A 19,893-nucleotide genomic window follows, 5' to 3' on the forward strand; every position below is an offset into this window, starting at 1 on the left:
GTGGGTTCTTTTCCAGGTTTAGGTAAAGTCACTATCATGGCGCTAAGCATTTCCTTTGGAAAGGAGGAGGAGGTAGCAGCAGAGTTGAATACTTTAGCCAATAGTGGCGTGAGTAGATGGGAGAACTGTTTATAATATTCCGCCGTGTATCCGTCCGGGCCTGGGGATTTCAGGTTGGGAAGGGATGAAATTGCCGTACCAATTTCTAAGTCAGTGAATGGCTGGTTGAGGACTGTTAAGGTATCAGGAGATACGGTGGGAAGATCTATACTGCTGAGAAAGGCGGCAATATCCGCGGGACAAGGTTGGTGACTATCTGGATCAGCTTGGATATTGTAGAGGGTTTCATAGTACGCGCTAAATGCGTTAGCGATAAGATTGGGCTTTAGTAACTTTTCTTTAGAGTGGGGATGGTGAATGAATGGTATTCTAGCTTTAATCCTCTGTCCTTTAATACGAAGGGCCATGGCTTTAGAAGCCTTTTGCCCAGTGGAGTAAGAATTAGTTTTCCATTTCTTAAGGGTGTCGCTATACTTTTCTAAAAGCATGGTTCTTATTTCCTGCCTAAGTAAGAAAATTCGGTTAGTGAGGTACCCTGAGGGGTTTTGTTGGTTTTGGGAATCAAGGGAAGAAAGTTGTGTAGTCAGGTCGTTCAGACGTTGCGACCTCCTTCTCCTTTCCCTAGCTCCTATTTGCATAAGCACCCCCCTTAAAACTGCCTTGTGGGCATTCCACACTACCAGCGGGTCCGAGTCGTCTAGCATATTATCCGACAAGTAATTCTGTAAGTTTTGATGCACTTACGACGAGTAGGTCGGGTTTTTCAATAGATGGTTATGCAGCCTCCAAACAAATGGAGAGTGGGCGTGCTGACCTAGGGTCAGTGTGATAGTTAATGGGGAATGGTCAGACCAGGTAGCAGTGTGAAGTTCCACCGAGGATACACATTCCAACACTTTTTTGTCTGATATACATAAATCTATACGTGAGTATGTGCCGTGACGCGGGGATAGGAACGTGACAGCACCTCCACACATCATACAGTTCCTGAGACCAAAGATATTTTGACAGAGAAGCATTATGACGTTTAGGTTTGGCCGTTGAGTCCATGTTGCTGTCGGGCGTGAGATTAAAATCACCACATAAAAGGAGATTCCCAAAATCTAGGGCTTTAGCTTTGGCCACGACTGATCTAACGAACGAAAGTTGGTGTTGATTCGGGGCATACAGGTTCACGATGGTGAAACGTCTGCCCAGTATCGTGCACTGAAGAATGATGAATCTGCCCTTGGGGTCAAGGATGTCGGCATGATGTTGAAAGTCTATGGAGTCTTTGACAGCAATTAGAACACCTTTCCTCTTTTTCTTGCAAGATGGAAGGTACATGAATGGGTAATTTTTATGAGTGCACTTCGGTGTAGCATCCTGTGCGAAATGGGTTTCCTGAATACAAAGTACGTCCCCCTTCAGAGACGAGGCCGTAGACCATAAAGATGACCTTTTGGGAGGGTGGTTCAGACCCCGCACATTTAATGAGACTATGTTAATGGACATGGCAAATGAGGAGGTTGCAAGAGGACGTCAGTATGAGAGAAGCACCAGTGAACGCGCTGTGTGGAGAGGGTGATCTCCAGAGGAATGACAGTACCTGAAGGCACCAATGCCTATGTAGAAGTAGCTGTTTATTCGGATGTGAGTCTTTTGCGGTCCAGGAGAAGAGCAGTAACCAGGTGAGTCCCACCGAGGTGCGGTATCCCTGAGGTATCCGGTGATGAGAAAGAAGGTCTCAGATGAAATGACCAGCAGGAACTTCCGATACTTTCAGATGAGGATGGAAGAAGTCTCTACTCTGCAGTAAAACACGTAGGGAAAGAAAACAGCAGAACAAGTGGAAAAAATGTGAGCTTGTGTTCAAAAATGACAATCTGGTAACAGGTGAAATTCAGCAAGTGTTATCCTGGGTCAGGCTTGCTGATATAAATGGGGGGTAAATCCACCTCCGGTGGAAACTAAGGTGCAAGGGCACAGAAATCAATCAGAAGTGGGCCGGCCGGGCCATGTGTAGCTCATCATGGGGAACTAGGTAAAGTTATGGTGTGAACCTTTGCCTGGAGCTGCCTTGGTGATGCCCCTGGGCTGGTGGCGGGGTTTGACGTGGAAAATCTGGAGGGCCCCTCGGTGGATCGGGGATAATACCCCAGGAATGTAGCAATTTCATCCCTCCTTCCATCGTGGAAATAGTGTGAGGGATCCCATTGTAGGTGACCAGAAGGGTAGCTGGGTGTCGCCATTTATATGTAACTTTGTGGTTCGCCAGGGCCTTGGTGAGCGTTTTAAGCTGCCTGCGTTGTTACAGCGTGTGCTGGGATAAATCAGCGAACAATTGTATTTGCGTGTAGGGGGCTGGGAGAGTGCCCAGTGCTCGGGACGCTTGCAGGATTTGTTCTTTTGCAGGATAAAAATGAACTCTCAAGAGAACATCCCTGGGGTCTGAGGCTTCTAAAAACTTGGGTTTAGGCAGTCTATGAATCCTGTCAATAGTGAGCTCAATAGGGGTTAACGCAGGCACTAGAGAGGAGAACAGGGTGGTTGCGTATTGCTGCAACTCTGCAGGAGGAACATCCTCAGGAACGCCTCTTATTTTAACATTATTGCAGCGAGAATGATCTTCTAGATCTGCCAGCTTGTTTTTGATCCAGATATTGTCCTCTTTATGCTCAGTATATGCATCCACAAGATCATTAATAGTATCTGTACAGTCCTCCATCCTCTGTTCCATGTAATGCACCCTGCTCCCCACATTCTTCATTTCAAGTGCAAATCTATCCATGATAGAGGACAGGTTAGACATCAATGAGGACTGAAAAGTAATAAGCATGTTCTTTAGGGTTGTGTCCATGACAGGTTGCCCTGTAGTAGAGAAAGCTGATATGGAGGTCTGCAGGGATGACAGGGAATGTATGGAGTAAAGGCTGTTACTCACTGTGGGTCCTGTGCCGCCATGATCATCCATCCGCATCCTCGAGGGCTCCCCGAGATCGGCGTCGCTGTGGCGGAGTCCGGAGGAGAAGGAGGTGGGGGTCCATCTGCCGATGAGGTGGGGTCCGCATCAGGGAGATCTGTATACGCCGCCGGATTGTTGCGGCCTGCTGGCGCGGCGGCACCATCTTGGATCCTTCCTGCCTGTGAGGCCGGCCTGGAGAAGAAGGCCGTGAGTTTCGTGGGGCCCTGATTTTCCTTCCGTTTTCGGTTGAACATCCTCCCAGGGCTTCGGGCTGTCGGAGGAGGTAAGTGGTGGTGCTGTGTCGAGCGATATGTCCCCGCTGTCTAGCGATATCCCGGCTGGTCCCAGAGAGCTATCGGCTCAAGCAGCCATTCAGTTTGCGCGCAAGCCACGCCCCATGGCCAGCTTTTTTGAGCAAAAAGGCACAGCTTATATACTGTACACAATTGAGGACAAAATATTTCCCTTTGAACATACAAATCTACTACAATAACTAATGTAGATAACATTCACAATGAATTTCAGCTTTGCAAAGTTAGATACATTTGGGATATTCTACATAATAGTTATATGAATTAGAAAATATGTATATTTTATTAGGGGTCATTCTTGTGAATGTACATGTGTGTATGTTGAACACTGTATTGCTGATTTAACCAGCATTCTCTCCCAGGGAGCCTCCATGCTTAGCAAATTGGTTCCTGTACATCTCTGTTACTATCCACTTCTACTTCTGCTAATTCTTTCTAGTCAGAAATGTTTGATTTTGAACCAAAAATAGATTTCTTTTATCTTATTCATCCTTGAGAAATTGAATGCAGTACAGTGTGAATAAATCTGACATGAATATAAATTAACAGAGTTAATATATAAATATAGAATCTAAAAATACACATTAGTCTGCTGGTGGGAAAACCTATAAATACATACATAGTGTGTTTTAATATGCCTGACAGGCATGAATGATATTGTATAATTTTATGTCATATTTCATCATTTATAGTTGCTCGAGTTATTTTAGGTCATTCATCTACAGAAATAGATGAGGCACCAGCAAATATGCAAGATATTTTAAGTTTGACCTTTGTTGAGAAAAACACAGAAGAGCTGCTTCTTTAGTCAAGCTATTCTTAAAAGGGCTGAACTTTAATGTTATGGGGTTAAATGATAGCTCAATAGAATATGCAAAATATACATAGACTTAGTATTTACTGCACACATATCAATGACTGAATGTTTTGTTTACAGATCCAGCTTGCGTAACCAAGCCACTTTATGTGCTCATGTGAACAATCCTAATATGCATCTGTGATCACATCCGTATTATCTGCATTCATAAATAACTTTAAAGAAACACATTTTTATGCACAGAGAAATATTTTGAATTAAACTAGAAAGCATGTGGATAGACTGATTTATTAGGTTTCAAAAGTACCTAGTTTCTATTGCATCAGTAGGCTATATTACCTTGACATGTACATATTTTGTTTTTTGAAAGCATACATTAAACCAGCACAAGCCGCAGTAAAAATCAGTAAATATCCTTTTTTAATACTCCTTAAATGCTTGCCACTCTTAAGTAGTGAGGAGTGAAATTAGAAGGCTTTATTTCCCTAAAAATTCAAAACAAAATGGAAGGTGTAGACAAAACTTGGCTATTTTGGTCAAATGCAATGGAATCATAGGGATGGTGGAATTTGGATGCCTTTTTTTTAAGGGTGCAATTGGCTTTAAATGACACCTTACAGTTACAAAAGCTCCTTATATTTAGCCTGGACCTGTTCAGGAAACAGTCCCCCCTATATTTCGTAAAAAAAAAACTATTGAAAAAAGGTAAAAAAAAAAAATTTGAATAAACAGTAAACACATGCAGTAATAATCAAACAAACAAAAAAGAGTACAAATGCACAAATATAAAAAATAATAAATTAAGTCATCTAAACCATGGGTAGGTAATCCTGGAGAGGCAGATATATATGTCAACAATATTGAGGAGATGACATATCATTAGGGTGGAGCACGCATTGTTTTTGAACATTATTCATTTTTTTTTTTTATTACAAAAGCAAGCATATACACAAGAATCAAAGTCAGTAGAAAAGTTGGAACCCTCAGTCTAGTCAAAAACGAAGATATATGTAGGTGTTCAAAAAATTCATTGATGAGGGTTCGATTTGTGTATCAAGGCAGTATAGTCCCAATTGGTTGCAGAATAAGCATTTCCATGTTGTTTAAGGAGGGTCCAAAGATGATGAGAAATTAGAAAAAAAGATGAGGGGTGGGAAAAAAAGGAATAAGGGAAAAAAAAAGTATTGTGAAATACAGAATATAAGATATATTTACAGATGTTCTTCATGCATAGCATAATTTTACCAGTGTCCATAGTTGTCCATGGGGTGGAAATTTGGGGTTCCTCAGGGTTTTGTTTTAAGGAAATAACCTAGCAAGTCTCCATTAATAGTAAAGGAGGTTTACAAAAAACTTGAAAAATATAATAATATGAATGTCACTGTATAAATATAAACTTATCCTTCCTTTTATGCTTCAATGAGAAACTTAGTATTCACTAATTCATCACCCCAGGTCTAATATAGGGCTTATGTAAAGAGTGCTGGGACCAGAAGTGTGTAATTTATCTAGTTCAGGGGTCAGGAGTGTGTAATGCACAGAGTTTAGGGGTCAGGTGCACTGTATGTAACATACTAGAGTTGATTTACTAAAACTGGAGAGTGCAAAATCTGGTGCAGCTCTGCATAGAAACCAATCAGCTTCCAAGTTTTTTTTTTGTCAAAGCTTAATTGAAGAAGCCGAAATTAGAAGCTCATTAGCTACCATGCACAGCTGCACCAGATTTTGAACACTCTAGATTTCGTAAATAAACCCCACTGAGTGCTAGGTCAGGAGTGTTTAATGTACAGACTGCAGACAGTTAAACATATATAATGCACACACTGCAGGGACCAGGATTTTGTAACATACAAAGTGCAGGGGTCAGGAGGGCATAACATACAGAATGTAGGAGTCAGCAGTGTATAGCATACAATACACAAGGGTTAGGAGCAAAAGTATCATAAAGACCACCAAACAGAGTACAGGGGTTAGGAGGAGTATATATACCTTAGTACACAGAACCCCTTATGATTTGGTTTACCACCTTTTTTATAGCACAGCAGTACCCCTACTGGGACATTCGGACAACACACACACACACGAGCCATAACTTACCTTTCTCTCTGTCCCACTGCTGGCTTTCCCTTCACCTTCATCAGTTCCTTGTCCCTGCTTTCTGCTAAAACATGGAGGCAGTGGTCCTGAGCTGAAGCAGTAAAATGAGCTGTGCCCTGTTTAAGCCTGTCCCCACCACCTGTATGTACAGAATTGTGGCTGCCTGAAAGCAGCATGTCAGGCAGCCATAGCACCAGGGAACATAAATGGCAGTGGTGTTGCATCCATGGCATTAGGCAAGAGATGCAGGCCATGTACTCTGTGTGCCCAATGCTAGTGATGACCATGACACTGTGGTTGTGATCTACCAATTACATGGCCTCAAATATTTGGTAGATTGCGATTGATTTGTTGCCAATCTTCTAACCTAAATTATCATAAATACATCCAAAAAAATGAAACCCTTTAAATAAAACAAAAAAACAGTTTTTTTTCCCAATAAATTTCAACTTAATAGCTCAATGAGACAATTTCAGAGATTCTGCTGGAATCTCTTCACTCATCCCTAATGTGATAAGTTCTTGGCCTAAAGAGAACTAGCGAGCATTAGTAACAGCAGAACAGCAAAAAATAATAATGATCAAGTGCTCCAAAATTTTGAATGGAAACCAAACTGAAGTGGTGGACAAGGGAAATGTTTCCCAGTGCTTCCACCACAGGAAGGTGTGATGCAATTTGGTGCATGGAATCCACAGTTCCCAAATGTGAGCCTGAAGAGCCACATCATACTCTTTGTCTGCCCATAATGACAGATAGTGTTATTTGGCAATCATGAGGAAAACTGCCAAACTGGAAATCCCCAAAAATTGCTGAGCTCTCATAGATGAAAGTTATTCTGGGCCCAACACTTTGAAAGTTAGAAGCCACTATCCCTGGCTCCAGTGGGACCAACCTTAGTTGCAGCATTATTTCTGGATAACGTTGTCTATTTTGATATATTGCCAAAGCTAATCTTCTTCAATACCACCTATCATTTCTGTAATGTCTTCCTTTCACCTTGAGACAGTTTTCTTGTCTTGTCCATATCAGTATGCTCCTCATTTAGGCCCCATTCATACTAGGTATAGTGGGATTTCGCATTACTGCTTTTTTTTTTTTTTTTATCTTTCCGGAGTCGTACATAAATGGGTTGACCTACGTGAGATAAGTGCACCAAAAAAGCTCCCACACCTTTTAAGGCAGTGAGCTTTGCCTGTTTTTTACTGCATGTTTTGATGCATTATTCGAGTGACAAAACATGTGAATGCTAGCCATGTTTGGGGTGCCATTAGGAAAAAATGGAACCGCAAGCACATCATGTGTTTTGGTGGGATTTTTGCGTGTTCTAGGGAATGTGCTCAGAAACACGTTCCTCTTTTCTAGAATTTATTTCTGGAATGTACAGGTGTAAATTGGGCCTTAGAGTGAAAGATGTTCTAACAAAAATGTCACAGCCACTACCAGTTTTAAGTCTGTCTTCATTGCTTTCAGCTATAACTGAACTAGATATGAAGGGAAGCATTAAGCCACCACTTCCAGTGCTGCTCCTTGCACTTAGAGGAACATTGGTTGTATAGAGGACTGAGTGGCAGCCTGGTTCTAGACCAAAGCAACGGATCAATCACCTTGCTGCAACTGTAGCAACTATAGACAGTGAGGCATTAAGAGCTGGTTCACACTACCACGACCAGAAAGTCGCCCAATGAAGGAGCGACTTTTTGGCGTGACTTTAAAGAGACTTGTTTAGAGACTTGTAAGCGACTTGTAAGCGACTTGTAAGAGACTTGGAAGAGACTTGTGCACTACTTTGAAGAGACTTAAATGATAGGTGACTTTGTCTGTGGGGAATGCCTGGCTAATCTTTTTATTCTTCCTGGAAAGTCTGATCACAAATCGCTTGGAATAAGATAAGGATCCGACTTAGAGGCAACTCCCATTGAAGTTTATGTGCACAAGTTGGATAGAGGTCGCCATGAAGTAGTACAGGAACCTTTTCTAAAGTCGGAGCAACTTCAGTAGTGCATATTAAGACGGCTCTCATTCATTTACATTGAATTTGTGATGACAAGAGACTTGGGGCGACTTGAGGGCACACAAGTCGTGTCCCAAGTCAGAGTAGTGTGAACCGACTCTTAGTCACTCCTCATGCTTTTATTGTGGGATGGGGTGGCAATGTAACGTTTTTAGATAATTACACCATTTTTAAAGGTGGCAGGCTTTGTCTTAGCAATGGTATGCCTATATATTTCTGTATGCATGTTTCAATGCACATATATAGTATGTGTGCATACACACTATATAATGCACAGTATATATATTTATATATATATATATATATATAGAGAGAGAGAGAGAGAGATACAGTATATAGCTATAAAGTTTTTTTTCTACTGTGTAACATATCTGTAACATTCTGTATTTAAAATACTAAAAGGTGGATTTGTCTAATAATCACTGAAGGGAATAATATGTGCTCAGTATTATTCTGTACAATATATCATAATGGAAGAAGACCTCTAAAAACATGGGCTATGTACAGATGCTATTGAAAGCCTTCCCTATAGCAGAACAAGTACAGTATGTACATACTAAAAATTAGATTAAGGTAACAGAAAATAAAGAATCATGTGTTTATTGTTAAATGACATCCTAATTATCCTTAAAATATTCTATGAAGTGTGAATCTAATGGACTGAGAAAAAATGTTCTAAATGCTACAGAAATAGGAATCAAAGCCAGCTTAGAATTATGCTGTAGCTAAGAGTAGGACATTGTCTCAGCAACTGATCTACCTGGTAGATAAAAGACATTCCTTTTAGATGTGAACGGTTGGTGACAAGGATTTAGACTAATTCAAAAATGTAATGCTAAGTCTTCAGTGGATAGCATGAGACAGCTAATTTGCTGCCGACATTGAAGGAATTTAAAAAATTTGAATTTTTTAAATTTTTTTTTAGAAATATATGGCAAATAGGAATGCATATCTCACCTTGGTTTTAATGATCAAGTTAATATTTTCTAATATTTCATTTTGCTTCCTTTATTTATTTATTTTGTTTGATCAAACTGCTTTGTTAGATTAATTGACGCTGTACGAAGCCACTTTTACAAAACTACATTTTATTTTCTTTGCATTCATTTTTTTAGTAATGATTCTTATCTTTGTAAACTAATCACTAACATGTACATATTCATCATCATATCCTTTTTTTATTTATACTGAGATAATACACTTTAATATAAATAAATGGCAAAGGGAATAGTAAATACTAAAGATACAAGTAGAAGATTGCTTCTAAAAACTCATTATAAGTTCCAAAATAAATAAAGGCAATAACATTTTTTTACTATCATACAAATAAACACTTTACGTTACTATATCAAACAATAGATATAAGACCCTGCCCAAATGAGATTAAAATCGAAAGGAACAAAGTCATTCTCATTTTGGAAACTCATCCTTAAAATGGAATTAAGGCATAACACTATTGTTAAAAAATTTCCCTACCCCCTTCTCCTACCTATTTCGCCTACCCAGTGTAAAAAAGGATCTGTATACTGAAAATGGAGGGAGGGGCATGACATATCCCCGCCCTCCATATATCGGACTGTGGCAAGACAGTTAGTTAGTTAGTTAGTTAGTTAGTTAGTTAGTTAGTTAGTTAGTTGCTGTAAAGGAAAAAAATAGGTTAGAGTACTTATCTGTGATTTGTCCTACTGGTAAAAAGCGGCTATATGGCAGGAGCAGCTGCCTATAAAAGAAAAGAGAAGACGTCAGTCAGCGGGGATCAGAAGAGGAGTAATGCCCTGCCCTCCCACCTTTGAAGCGGCTCATATTATGAGGTTTTGTCCCTTTCAAAGTGAAAGGGGACTGTAAGTTGGTAATATTAGCTCAAGCTTTTTATGGCTGAGCTAACTGTGTGGTTGGTTGTATTAATGATGGTTATGGTTTAATTTAATAATTTTATTGAAACCTATAATAAAAGGCCCGTGGCCTATTATATCCACAAGTTTGAGTCCAGTTTATTATTTTATTATAGTATATATGTTCTGCCTTCGGTACCATTATCTTTTTTCAATCTGGTCTGGTCCAGTCACGTGATCCTGCAGCTCCATCTCCCCTGTGTCATGGAGTGCTCAATAACGATTGGGAATTCCAAGTGCCATGACAACACCCATAGGCTGCCCACTGCCACAGGGAAGCCAGAGCTGCAGGATCACATGACCAGATTGAAGCAAACTGAAGCAATCATTTTTTTACACATGGTATGGGAGATAGGTATGAGGAGGGGGGGGGAAGAAGTACTTTTAAGAATAGTTAGTGCTAGGTTTTAATTCCACTTTAAGTGTACATACCATGTAAGTATACAAATGTAAGTAGTTCTTGGATAGAACCTAACTTTGAATATTTTTTAGATAATCGTTTCAGATATTATTTATATCTACTGATAGGGTAGTAGATTATAAGCTTTCAGAAGCAGGGCCCTCCTATACTCTCTTGTATTAAATTGTATTGCAATTGTACTGTCTCCCTTTATAATGTAAAGCCTGTGCAAATTATAATCTTGTATTATAATAATAATAATAATAATAATAATAATGATAATATAATAATAATAATAATGTAAACCAAACTCTATTTTCAGTATGTTTGTCATTATGTTTAACTGTATACAGTACTGTTGCGAAGTTTCCTACCTGGAGATCCTGCCAGTAACACCACTTACGGTGGGCTCAAAACACTAAGACATTGTCTCGCAATTAGAAAAAACATTATTACCTTGCTATGCACTCTCCTCTTTTCTATTCAGCTGCCCATCTGATAGCAGCCCAACAGACATCTGTAATAGCTCATTATAGGCTATCAATGTCGCTGTCAATTTGGAAGCAACAACTTAGCATTATCAGCTTGAAACAGGAAGTGCTGGGAGGATTCCCAGGTAAGGAATTTTACAACAGATTCACAAAAACAATTTTTTTAAGAAAAATGGATATAGTGAGGCATGAATCCAAACAACCAAAAAAAAAAAAAAATAGTTATTGGGTTAATATACACTTTAAATCAAATTCTTTGACCATTTGCAATATTCTGAAATGAGGTTCAGTAACAATTTAACATTTTTAAAACAAATCTAGGGCTCTATAGTTTATGGTCATATAACAAAAAGAAAAGTTTCTCATGTGTGTGCAATTCCTATGCAGAATTGCGATCTTACTGTCAGTAAGACACTTGGTACACTTAATGCTCACTCACTGACAACCATTGGAGATTATGTAGACATAACCTGAACTGTCAGTAGCAGATATTGCAGTCAGTTGTCTATGAATCTGACTAAGCAAGACAGTGCTCATTATATGTATCACACCATTGTCTTGCAGACTCAGCTTTCTCAATGTTACCATGTAGAATCCCCATTGTCCTAACTGTTTTAACACTTGCACTAAAAATGACAGTAAGAAATGTTTCATAACAACACAAATCTAATGTGATAAGAAATACTTTGCTGGTTTAATTAGGTTGTTACATTAGTTTTAGCATTTGGAAAATAAGTTGCTTGAAAAGTGGGAAAGGTCAACATACTAATACTACTACTACTAATAATAATAATAATAATAATAATAATACAAATAACAAACAAAACTCCTCTTATTTGAAATTATTATAAATTATCTGATCAGGCAACTCTGACAAGTGAAAATCAATTGTACAGATTCTATATTTTGAAAAAAGGAAGTCTTGCAATTGAATAAGCACTAAATAATTTTGCTGACTGGAAAAAAAGTATAGACATTGCAATACAAGTTACAGGTGTCTGTGCAATTGCTGAAGTTCTTATTGAGAGGAAATGAGAAACCAGACAGGAACAAATGAGCAATATGCTTGCCCAGTCTCTCTACTTCAGCAGTATTCAGGGCTGGCAAGGAACTATGCAAAAGTACAATCTGAAAAAAAATAGAGGGTAGATGATACAGGATGTTTTTTGTAATAAAAAAACATCATTCATATAGTCAATATGTGTATATATTATTCAAACACTATACACAATATACAGGTGCATCTCATAAAATTTGAAAATCATCAAAAAGTTTATTTATTTCAGTAATTCAATTATAAAAGTGAAACTCATATTTTATATGGGTGTGTTACACACAGAGTGATATATTTCCAGCATTTATTTCTTTAAATTAAAAATAAGTATTTTTAATACAGAAATGTTGGATTACTGAAAAGTCCATGTACAGTATACTATGCACTCAATACTTGGTCGAGGCTCCTTTTGCATGAATTACTGCATCAATGCAACGTAGCATGGAGGCGATCAGCCTGTGGCACTGCTGAGTTATTATGAAAGCCCAGGTTGCTTTGATAGTGACCTTCAGCTTGTCTGCATTGTCGGGTCTGGTGTCTCTTATCTTCCTCGTGACAATACCCCACAGATTCTCTATGGGGTTTAGGTCAGGCGAGTTTACTGGCCAATCAAGCACAGAGATACCATGATCATTAAACCAGGTATTGGTACTTTTGGCAGTGTGGGCAGTTGCCAAGTCCTGCTGGAAAATGAAATCAGCATCTCCATAAAGCTGGTCAGCAGAGGGAAGCATGAAGTGCTCTAGGATTTCTTGGTAGAGGGGCTGCGCTGACCTTGGACTTGATAAAACACAGTGGACCAACACCAGCAGGTGACATGGCTCCTGAAATAATCACGGACTGTGGAAAATTTTGCATTTCATTTGGAAATCAAGGTCCTAGAGTCTGGAGGAAGAGTGGAGAGGCACAGAATCCAAGTTGCATGAGGTCCAGTGTGAAGTTTCCACAGTCAGTGATTATTTAGGCAAAAAAACTGTACACTTTGCAAGTGCAGTTGCACTCATTTTACCCAGAGCATAGTGAATGTGACGAAGCTCTGCTGATTTCCATCATCCAATCTTGTGCAAAAAAAATGCTGTTTACTTTCCTTGCAGTATTATTATAAAGTGAAGCTTTACCACATTTACTAAGCTCTGGAGAAAATGAGTGCAACTGCACTTGTAACATGCACAGTCTTTTTGTCTTTAGTAAATCAACTCGTTTATGTTCTGGGGTGATAATGCTCACTTATCCAACTGTATGAGGACAGCAGAAATGGGACAAGACTACAGAACCCCCACTTTTCTTCAGAACATGAAGGGGAAGGGTTCCTTATTTTTTAGGAGCAGTGCAACATAAAATAATGCAGGACAGGTAGAGATCAGTGGACATTTTTAGCTGAAAATGTTTTGGGAATGTTTTGTTTTTGTCCTTTTAAAACTGTTATAAAAGTGCATTCAGTGGTATATTTAACAGATCATGAGGGAACAAATAAGAGAAGTTCATTGTTAGAGTTTTAATAGGTGAGTGACAACAAGACTAATTTACTAAAAGTGTAAATTGAGGTGACATGAACCTGTGTTTACCTAAAACATTCAGATACGTCCAAGGAAATTTTTAAAATGAAGCTTTACATATATGGATATTTGGAGTGAGTACAGAAAGGAGATCACAGGAGAGGGGGTTTCTGATGGCACCTGCTACAGGTCTGTGACGTTTTTTCCTTATCCATTTTCTTTGGGATTACTCTGCTATGGGTGTTGGCACCTTCGGTGCTCTCCCTGTTCTGATCTCAAACTGTTTTTAATTTATCACTTATCTTATTATTTTCACCTTCAGCACATTTATTTGGTGACTTTACACTGGGTTCATGTCTGTTGTTGCACCTGTCTCTTAATCTACATTTCTGGTGCTTCAGGCTGCTCTGCAGCGCCCCCTTGTATTTTCCCCATACACATTACATGTTCACCATGCTCCCTCAGTCCAGCTCTGCCTTAACATGGACGGCCATAGATAACATGATATTATGTCATGCAGATTTGTCTTTGCTGCCTGAGTTTTGTTCTCTTTTTTTTTTTTTTATGTCTGTTCTGCAGGTACGTTTGTTGTTGTTTTTTGTTCTCCCAAATCTGGACATTTTCCCATGATTGTTTTTAGCTGGAACTTTGCACTTGTTGATGTCATCATATGTGGGTGATAATGATGGATGGGGTATATATGTTGTGTTGCTTCACTTGTTTGTTATCCTGAGAAAGAGGAGCTTGTGCCTCGTCGAAATGTTGATTAAAACCGCCATTGTGCATTTACCTTTCAAGACCCATAAGTGGCGCTCTCTTTTTTGGTGTATATTTATATATATATATATATATATATATATATATATATATATATATATATAATAAACAAGCAAAAAATTTGGGGGAGTATATATATATATATACCAAAATAAACGCCATTGTGCATTTACCTTTCTAGACCCATAAGTGGCGCTCTCTTTTTTTGGTATATATATATATATATATATATATATATATATATATATATATAGTAAATGTATCATGCTTTAAAGATTATATATAGTGTGAAACACTCTCGAAATTAGTTAACTGGAAATTGGTATATTTAAGATTGGAGTAGTGTGAGCATAAACACATTTAATACTTATTATGGATCATAGCTTTTTCTCATGGGTCTTTGTAATTCATTTTCTAAGGAAGAATTAAAATAACAGTAAAGATGTCAAGCACCTAGTAAGTGAATAACTGAGTAACTATTACAAAGCGATGACAAAATGAGCTTCATTTATATGCAGAGTGCTTCATGTGGATTATTTATGCATGTTAATGTACTGTATGTTAAGGGAATTCTAAATAGTTTGTGTAATTAGGTAGCAATGAAATAAATACGTGTTGTAAATCAAGCATTGCTACTTCTGATCATTAAAAGCGTATTAAAAATACTTACACTTGGGGCATTTAAGGAGAATTTACTACTACAACTTTTCAATTAACCATCAGTAAGCCCACTGGACTAAAGATGCAAGAATCAATTGACAATACAGTTTATGTTGTATATAGTATCCCTGTCGTGGTTAAATTAAAGGAATGTGACATCTACAGAAGCAGATCTATTTGAAGTAACTGTCAATCTTTGCAATCAAAGGATTGCTTCGTCGTAGCCAATTAGATCCTTTATCATGCTTAGTAAGATTATAAAGTCCTACTGAGTTCAAACATTGTCCCTATTGAACTGCAACCTCTAGAGGATTGTGTAGTTGGTGCTTCCAATGCTAGGACCTAACTGAGATCTTTTCTGTCAAAATTGTTGAAAAAATGCCTCATTTAAATGACTGCTCCTACTATGAGGTAAGAAATGCTGATTTCTGTTATTTCTAAATTGTTTTAAAATGTACCATTTAGTATATGCAAAAGTTAATTTAAGTTCCATATTACTGACTGCCATGCAAATAGTATTGAACATATTAGCAATGTGTAATTAGGTATACCCTTTTTCCTTCCTATTGATTTTTTTATGTGTTTTTGCTTGAACTTTATTTATATTTTACGTAAACCATTAACGCATAATATTATGGTTCTAAACATGCCAAAAGCATTTTTTCATAGATATCATTTTAGTACTAAACTGGAAAACTTGTATTATGTGTGTAAAGAAAAAAAAACAAAAAAAAAATTTTTTCCTTTTCATTTTTTTTTATTTCTTTTTTCCCCTCTAATATATACTATCTTCAATTTGCATTAACCCGCTGGCATTAATCAGAACTCTTATTTTACCTATGATATTTGAAATGTTTTCAACTGAGCTTTGCATTTGTAAACAATTTTTTACACTTTTTGCAAAAACCTTTTGTTATCTGACCCATAAGTATAATCTTCCCAATAAAGTTTAGTAAATAGTTGCTGCTGTATTTTGGGATAAAGCTGGGTTTAATTTCCATTAGTCAAATGCAAGCCCACACTTCTTTTTTTTATTTCCCAGGCGGATTATTGTGTATTTTAAGGTAACACAACTTTATCTTATATATTAAGTCAATATACACCTTGAAAATTGAACATTCAGTTTATTTAATTTCAGCTTATACTACATTGGTAAATCAATTCAAAAGCTTAGCAAGTATCAGTTCAAAAATATAGCCATATATTTGTCTAATGATAAAAATTAAAACAATAATCCGGAATCATATTTTATACTGTGTATAAAAGTAATTGTTACATCATTTTCTTTGTTATTACAGGTTCAAACACACCTAGAAAACCCAGCAAAGTATCATCTACAACAAACACAAAGGCAACAAGTAAAACAGTACTTAACACTTGGGACCAAATTTTCTGCGCAGACTCTGTCATATTCACGCTCACACAGCATCCAGCCAGTAGGGATTACACCACCTGTAAGGAATGGACATATGTCTCCTGTGGCTGAAAGTTGCACAGAAAATGCTACTGTGTCAAAGCTATTAACTTTGGACTCCTGTCACGGAAACGAGGTATTCTGTTTAAACTACTAGTAATGCTGCATGAAAAGAGGTACAACCGGGAGATGTCTCTTTTTACTGTTTTAACAACCTGAGGTCTCAGAAGAAAGGAAAGGTTATCTAGCAGGGAAAAACATTTACTGTATACGTACACTTTAAAAAACGAGTTTTTAAAACTATAACAATATGGTATTCTATAGTTTGCAGAACAGTACACAATGGTAATCTATAGTTAGCCGAACAATACATTTTTGTGTTCTCCAATTCCAGATCCAGTTAGGGTTCTAATTCCTTCCTGTGTCCATTGATCTGATTGGACATGGATGAACTCTTATGTAGTATATCCCTAACTTTTTTCCACCGATGGTCCGTTAAAGCATGATTACTCCTGTTTGTTATATTGCTGGATCGTGTGGTGATTTTAACACCATTGCTTGTTAATAAATATTTTTTTATTGTTTTTTATTTAGGCTAGTAAAAATGAAACTCTAACCATTTTTACCATCTTAGGTTTTAACAGGATATTGGCAAATACATTGCCAATATAAGGGTTTTGTACAACTAAAATTCCAGCTAAAGTTTATGATTCATTTTTTACTAACTGCTTCTTTGGTAATCATTTGTATAGTAAAAGATAAACAAATATTTAATCCCCCTAAATGGCATAACAAAATAACAAATACGTCTAAAAAGGCTGAATGAAAAGGTATGTTTATTGCTCTGTACATATCTTTACATGAAGTTCAGTGTTTCTCAACCAGGGTTCCTCCTGAAGTTGCTGGCAGTTCATTGAGTAACGGGCATTTCTGCCTCTCAGATATGTTCCCAATGACACCATTGTTCCTTTTAGCTATCTTTATAGGGGTAATTCTTCCCAATGATGACAAGAGTAAGGATCATTCTTCCCATTGACTGTCACACTACTGTGTCATGAGTTGTAGATTTTTAATTTTTAGCAGGGGTCTCCCGATACCAGAAACGTATTTCAAGGGGTTCTTCTTTGTTGAAAAGTTGAGAAAAGCTGGTCTAGTTGGTAGGTAAAGAGACTTCTGCTTTTATTCACAGACTTTAACTTAATATTCCACTGTCCTTATGTGGTGGCATCATATGAGAAGGCCAAATGAGAACCTAGAAGGAATACTGTTGGATAGAAATATAATATGATTTATGTTGGCCACACATTGGGCAATTTTTTCACTTTCAATCAGCTTTCAGCCACAAATGTTTCCTGGTTTCAAGTGATGAGACAGCAATAGCTGGGTAGAAATGAATTAATAATGTCTTATGAGTGGCTTGGGTTGTTTCCTTTGATTTTAACCCAATTTTAGATTCTTTGGTTGGTGAAACCCATTTGCTAAAAACTGCTTAATGTACAGTGGGTACGGAAAGTATTCAGACCCCCTTAAATTTTTCACTCTTTGTTATATTGCAGCCATTTGCTAAAATCATTTAAGTTCATTCTTCTTCCTCATGAATGTACACATAGCACCCCATACTGACAGAAAAACACAGAATTGTTGACATTGTTGCAGATTTATTAAAAAAGAAAAACTGAAATATCACATGGTCCTAAGTATTCAGACCCTTTGCTCAGTATTTAGTAGAAGCCCCCTTTTGATCTAATACAGCCAGGAGTCTTTTTGGGAAAGATGCAACAAGTCTTTCACACCTGGATTTGGGGATCCTCTGCCATTCCTCCTTGCAGATCCTCTCCAGTTCTGTCAGGTTGGATGGTAAACGTTGGTGGACAGCCATTTTTAGGTCTCTCCAGAGATGCTCAATTGGGTTTAAGGCAGGGCTCTGGCTGGGCCATTCAAGAACAGTCACGGAGTTGTGAAGCCACTCCTTCGTTATTTTAGCTGTGTGCTTAGGGTCATTGTCTTGTTGGAAGGTAAACCTTCGGCCCAGTCTGAGGTCCAGAGCACTCTGGAGAAGGTTTTTGTCCAGGATATCCCTGTACTTGGCCGCATTCATCTTTCCCTCAATTGCAACCAGTCGTCCTGTCCCTGCAGCTGAAAAACACCCCCACAGCATGATGCTGCCACCACCATGCTTCACTGTTGGGACTGTATTGGACAGGTGATGAGCAGTGCCTGGTTTTCTCCACACATACCGCTTAGAATTAAGGCCAAAAAGTTCTATTTTGGTCTCATCAGACCAGAGAATCTTATTTCTCACCATCTTGGAGTCCTTCAGGTGTTTTTTTAGCAAACTCCATGCGGGCTTTCATGTGTCTTACACTGAGGAGAGGCTTCCGTCGGGCCACTCTGCCATAAAGCCCCGACTGGTGGAGGGATGCAGTGATGGTTGACTTTCTACAACTTTCTCCCATCTCCTGACTGCATCTCTGGAGCTCAGCCACAGTGATCTTTGGGTTCTTCTTGACCTCTCTCACCAAGGCTTTTCTCCCCCGATAGCTCAGTTTGGCCGGACGGCCAGCTCTAGGAAGGGTTCTGGTCGTCCCAAACGTCTTCCATTTGAGGATTATGGAGGCCACTGTGCTCTTAGGAACCTTAAGTGCAGCAGAAATCTTTTTGTAACCTTGGCCAGATCTGTGCCTTGCCACAATTCTCTCTGAGCTCTTCAGGCAGTTCCTTTGATTCTCATTTGCTCTGACATGCATTGTGATCTGGAAGGTCTAATATAGACAGGTGTGTGGCTTTCCTAATCAAGTCCAATCAGTATAATCAAACACAGCTGGACTCAAATGAAGGTGTAGAACCATCTCAAGGATGATCAGAAGAAATGGAAAGCACCTGAGTTAAATATATGAGTGTCACAGCAAAGGGTCTGAATACTTAGGACCATGTGATATTTCAGTTTTACTTTTTTAATAAATCTGCAACAATGCCAACAATTCTGTGTTTTTCCGTCAATATGGGGAGCTGTGTGTACATTCATGAGGAAGAAGAATGAACTTAAATGATTTTAGCAAATGGCTGCAATATAACAAAGAGTGAAAAATTTAAGGGGGTCTGAATACTTTCCGTACCCACTGTATTATCAGCATTAAGGTTAGCAATGAAATAAACAATGATCTTCTTGATTTCTTTACCTTTTTCTAAGAAAATAATATTAAAAGAGTAGAGTGGGATCCAAAAAAAAAGAACCTACATACACACTTAGATGGTTGCAGCATCCATCCAAGCAGCAGCTGTTCCCAGCCAGTCCTACACCGATAACTGAGTGACCAGTTCTCAGGCCCACTGTGAGCACAGAGGGGTGACTGTCAGTCACCGGCTCTGTGCTCTGCCCCTCCAGCACTCACTGGAGCACTGGGCTAGGTAAGGGGCAGGAGTGGCTGGCTAAGGCTCTCAGCAGTGTGCTCAGACACTGTCCAGGGAT

At 38.4% G+C, this 19,893-nt stretch overlaps 1 protein-coding gene across 3 annotated transcripts in view; it reads left to right on the forward strand.

Annotated features, from left to right (window-relative positions):
• TFEC (transcription factor EC) overlaps positions 1 to 19,893 on the forward strand; it is a 126,782-nt gene that overhangs the window by 45,038 nt on the left and 61,851 nt on the right. For 2 of the 3 annotated variants that reach the window (XM_082255423.1, XM_082255425.1), the window contains exon 2: positions 16,309 to 16,560. In XM_082255423.1, coding sequence (XP_082111549.1) covers positions 16,309 to 16,560 — 252 coding nt within the window. Of the gene's footprint in view, positions 1 to 15,316; positions 15,422 to 16,308; positions 16,561 to 19,893 lie in introns of those variants that run through there. The other variant, XM_082255424.1, reaches the window with a different exon arrangement.

Source organism: Pelophylax lessonae (genome assembly GCF_965119305.1).
Source record: "Pelophylax lessonae genome assembly, chromosome: 4".
NCBI lineage: Eukaryota > Metazoa > Chordata > Amphibia > Anura > Ranidae > Pelophylax > Pelophylax lessonae.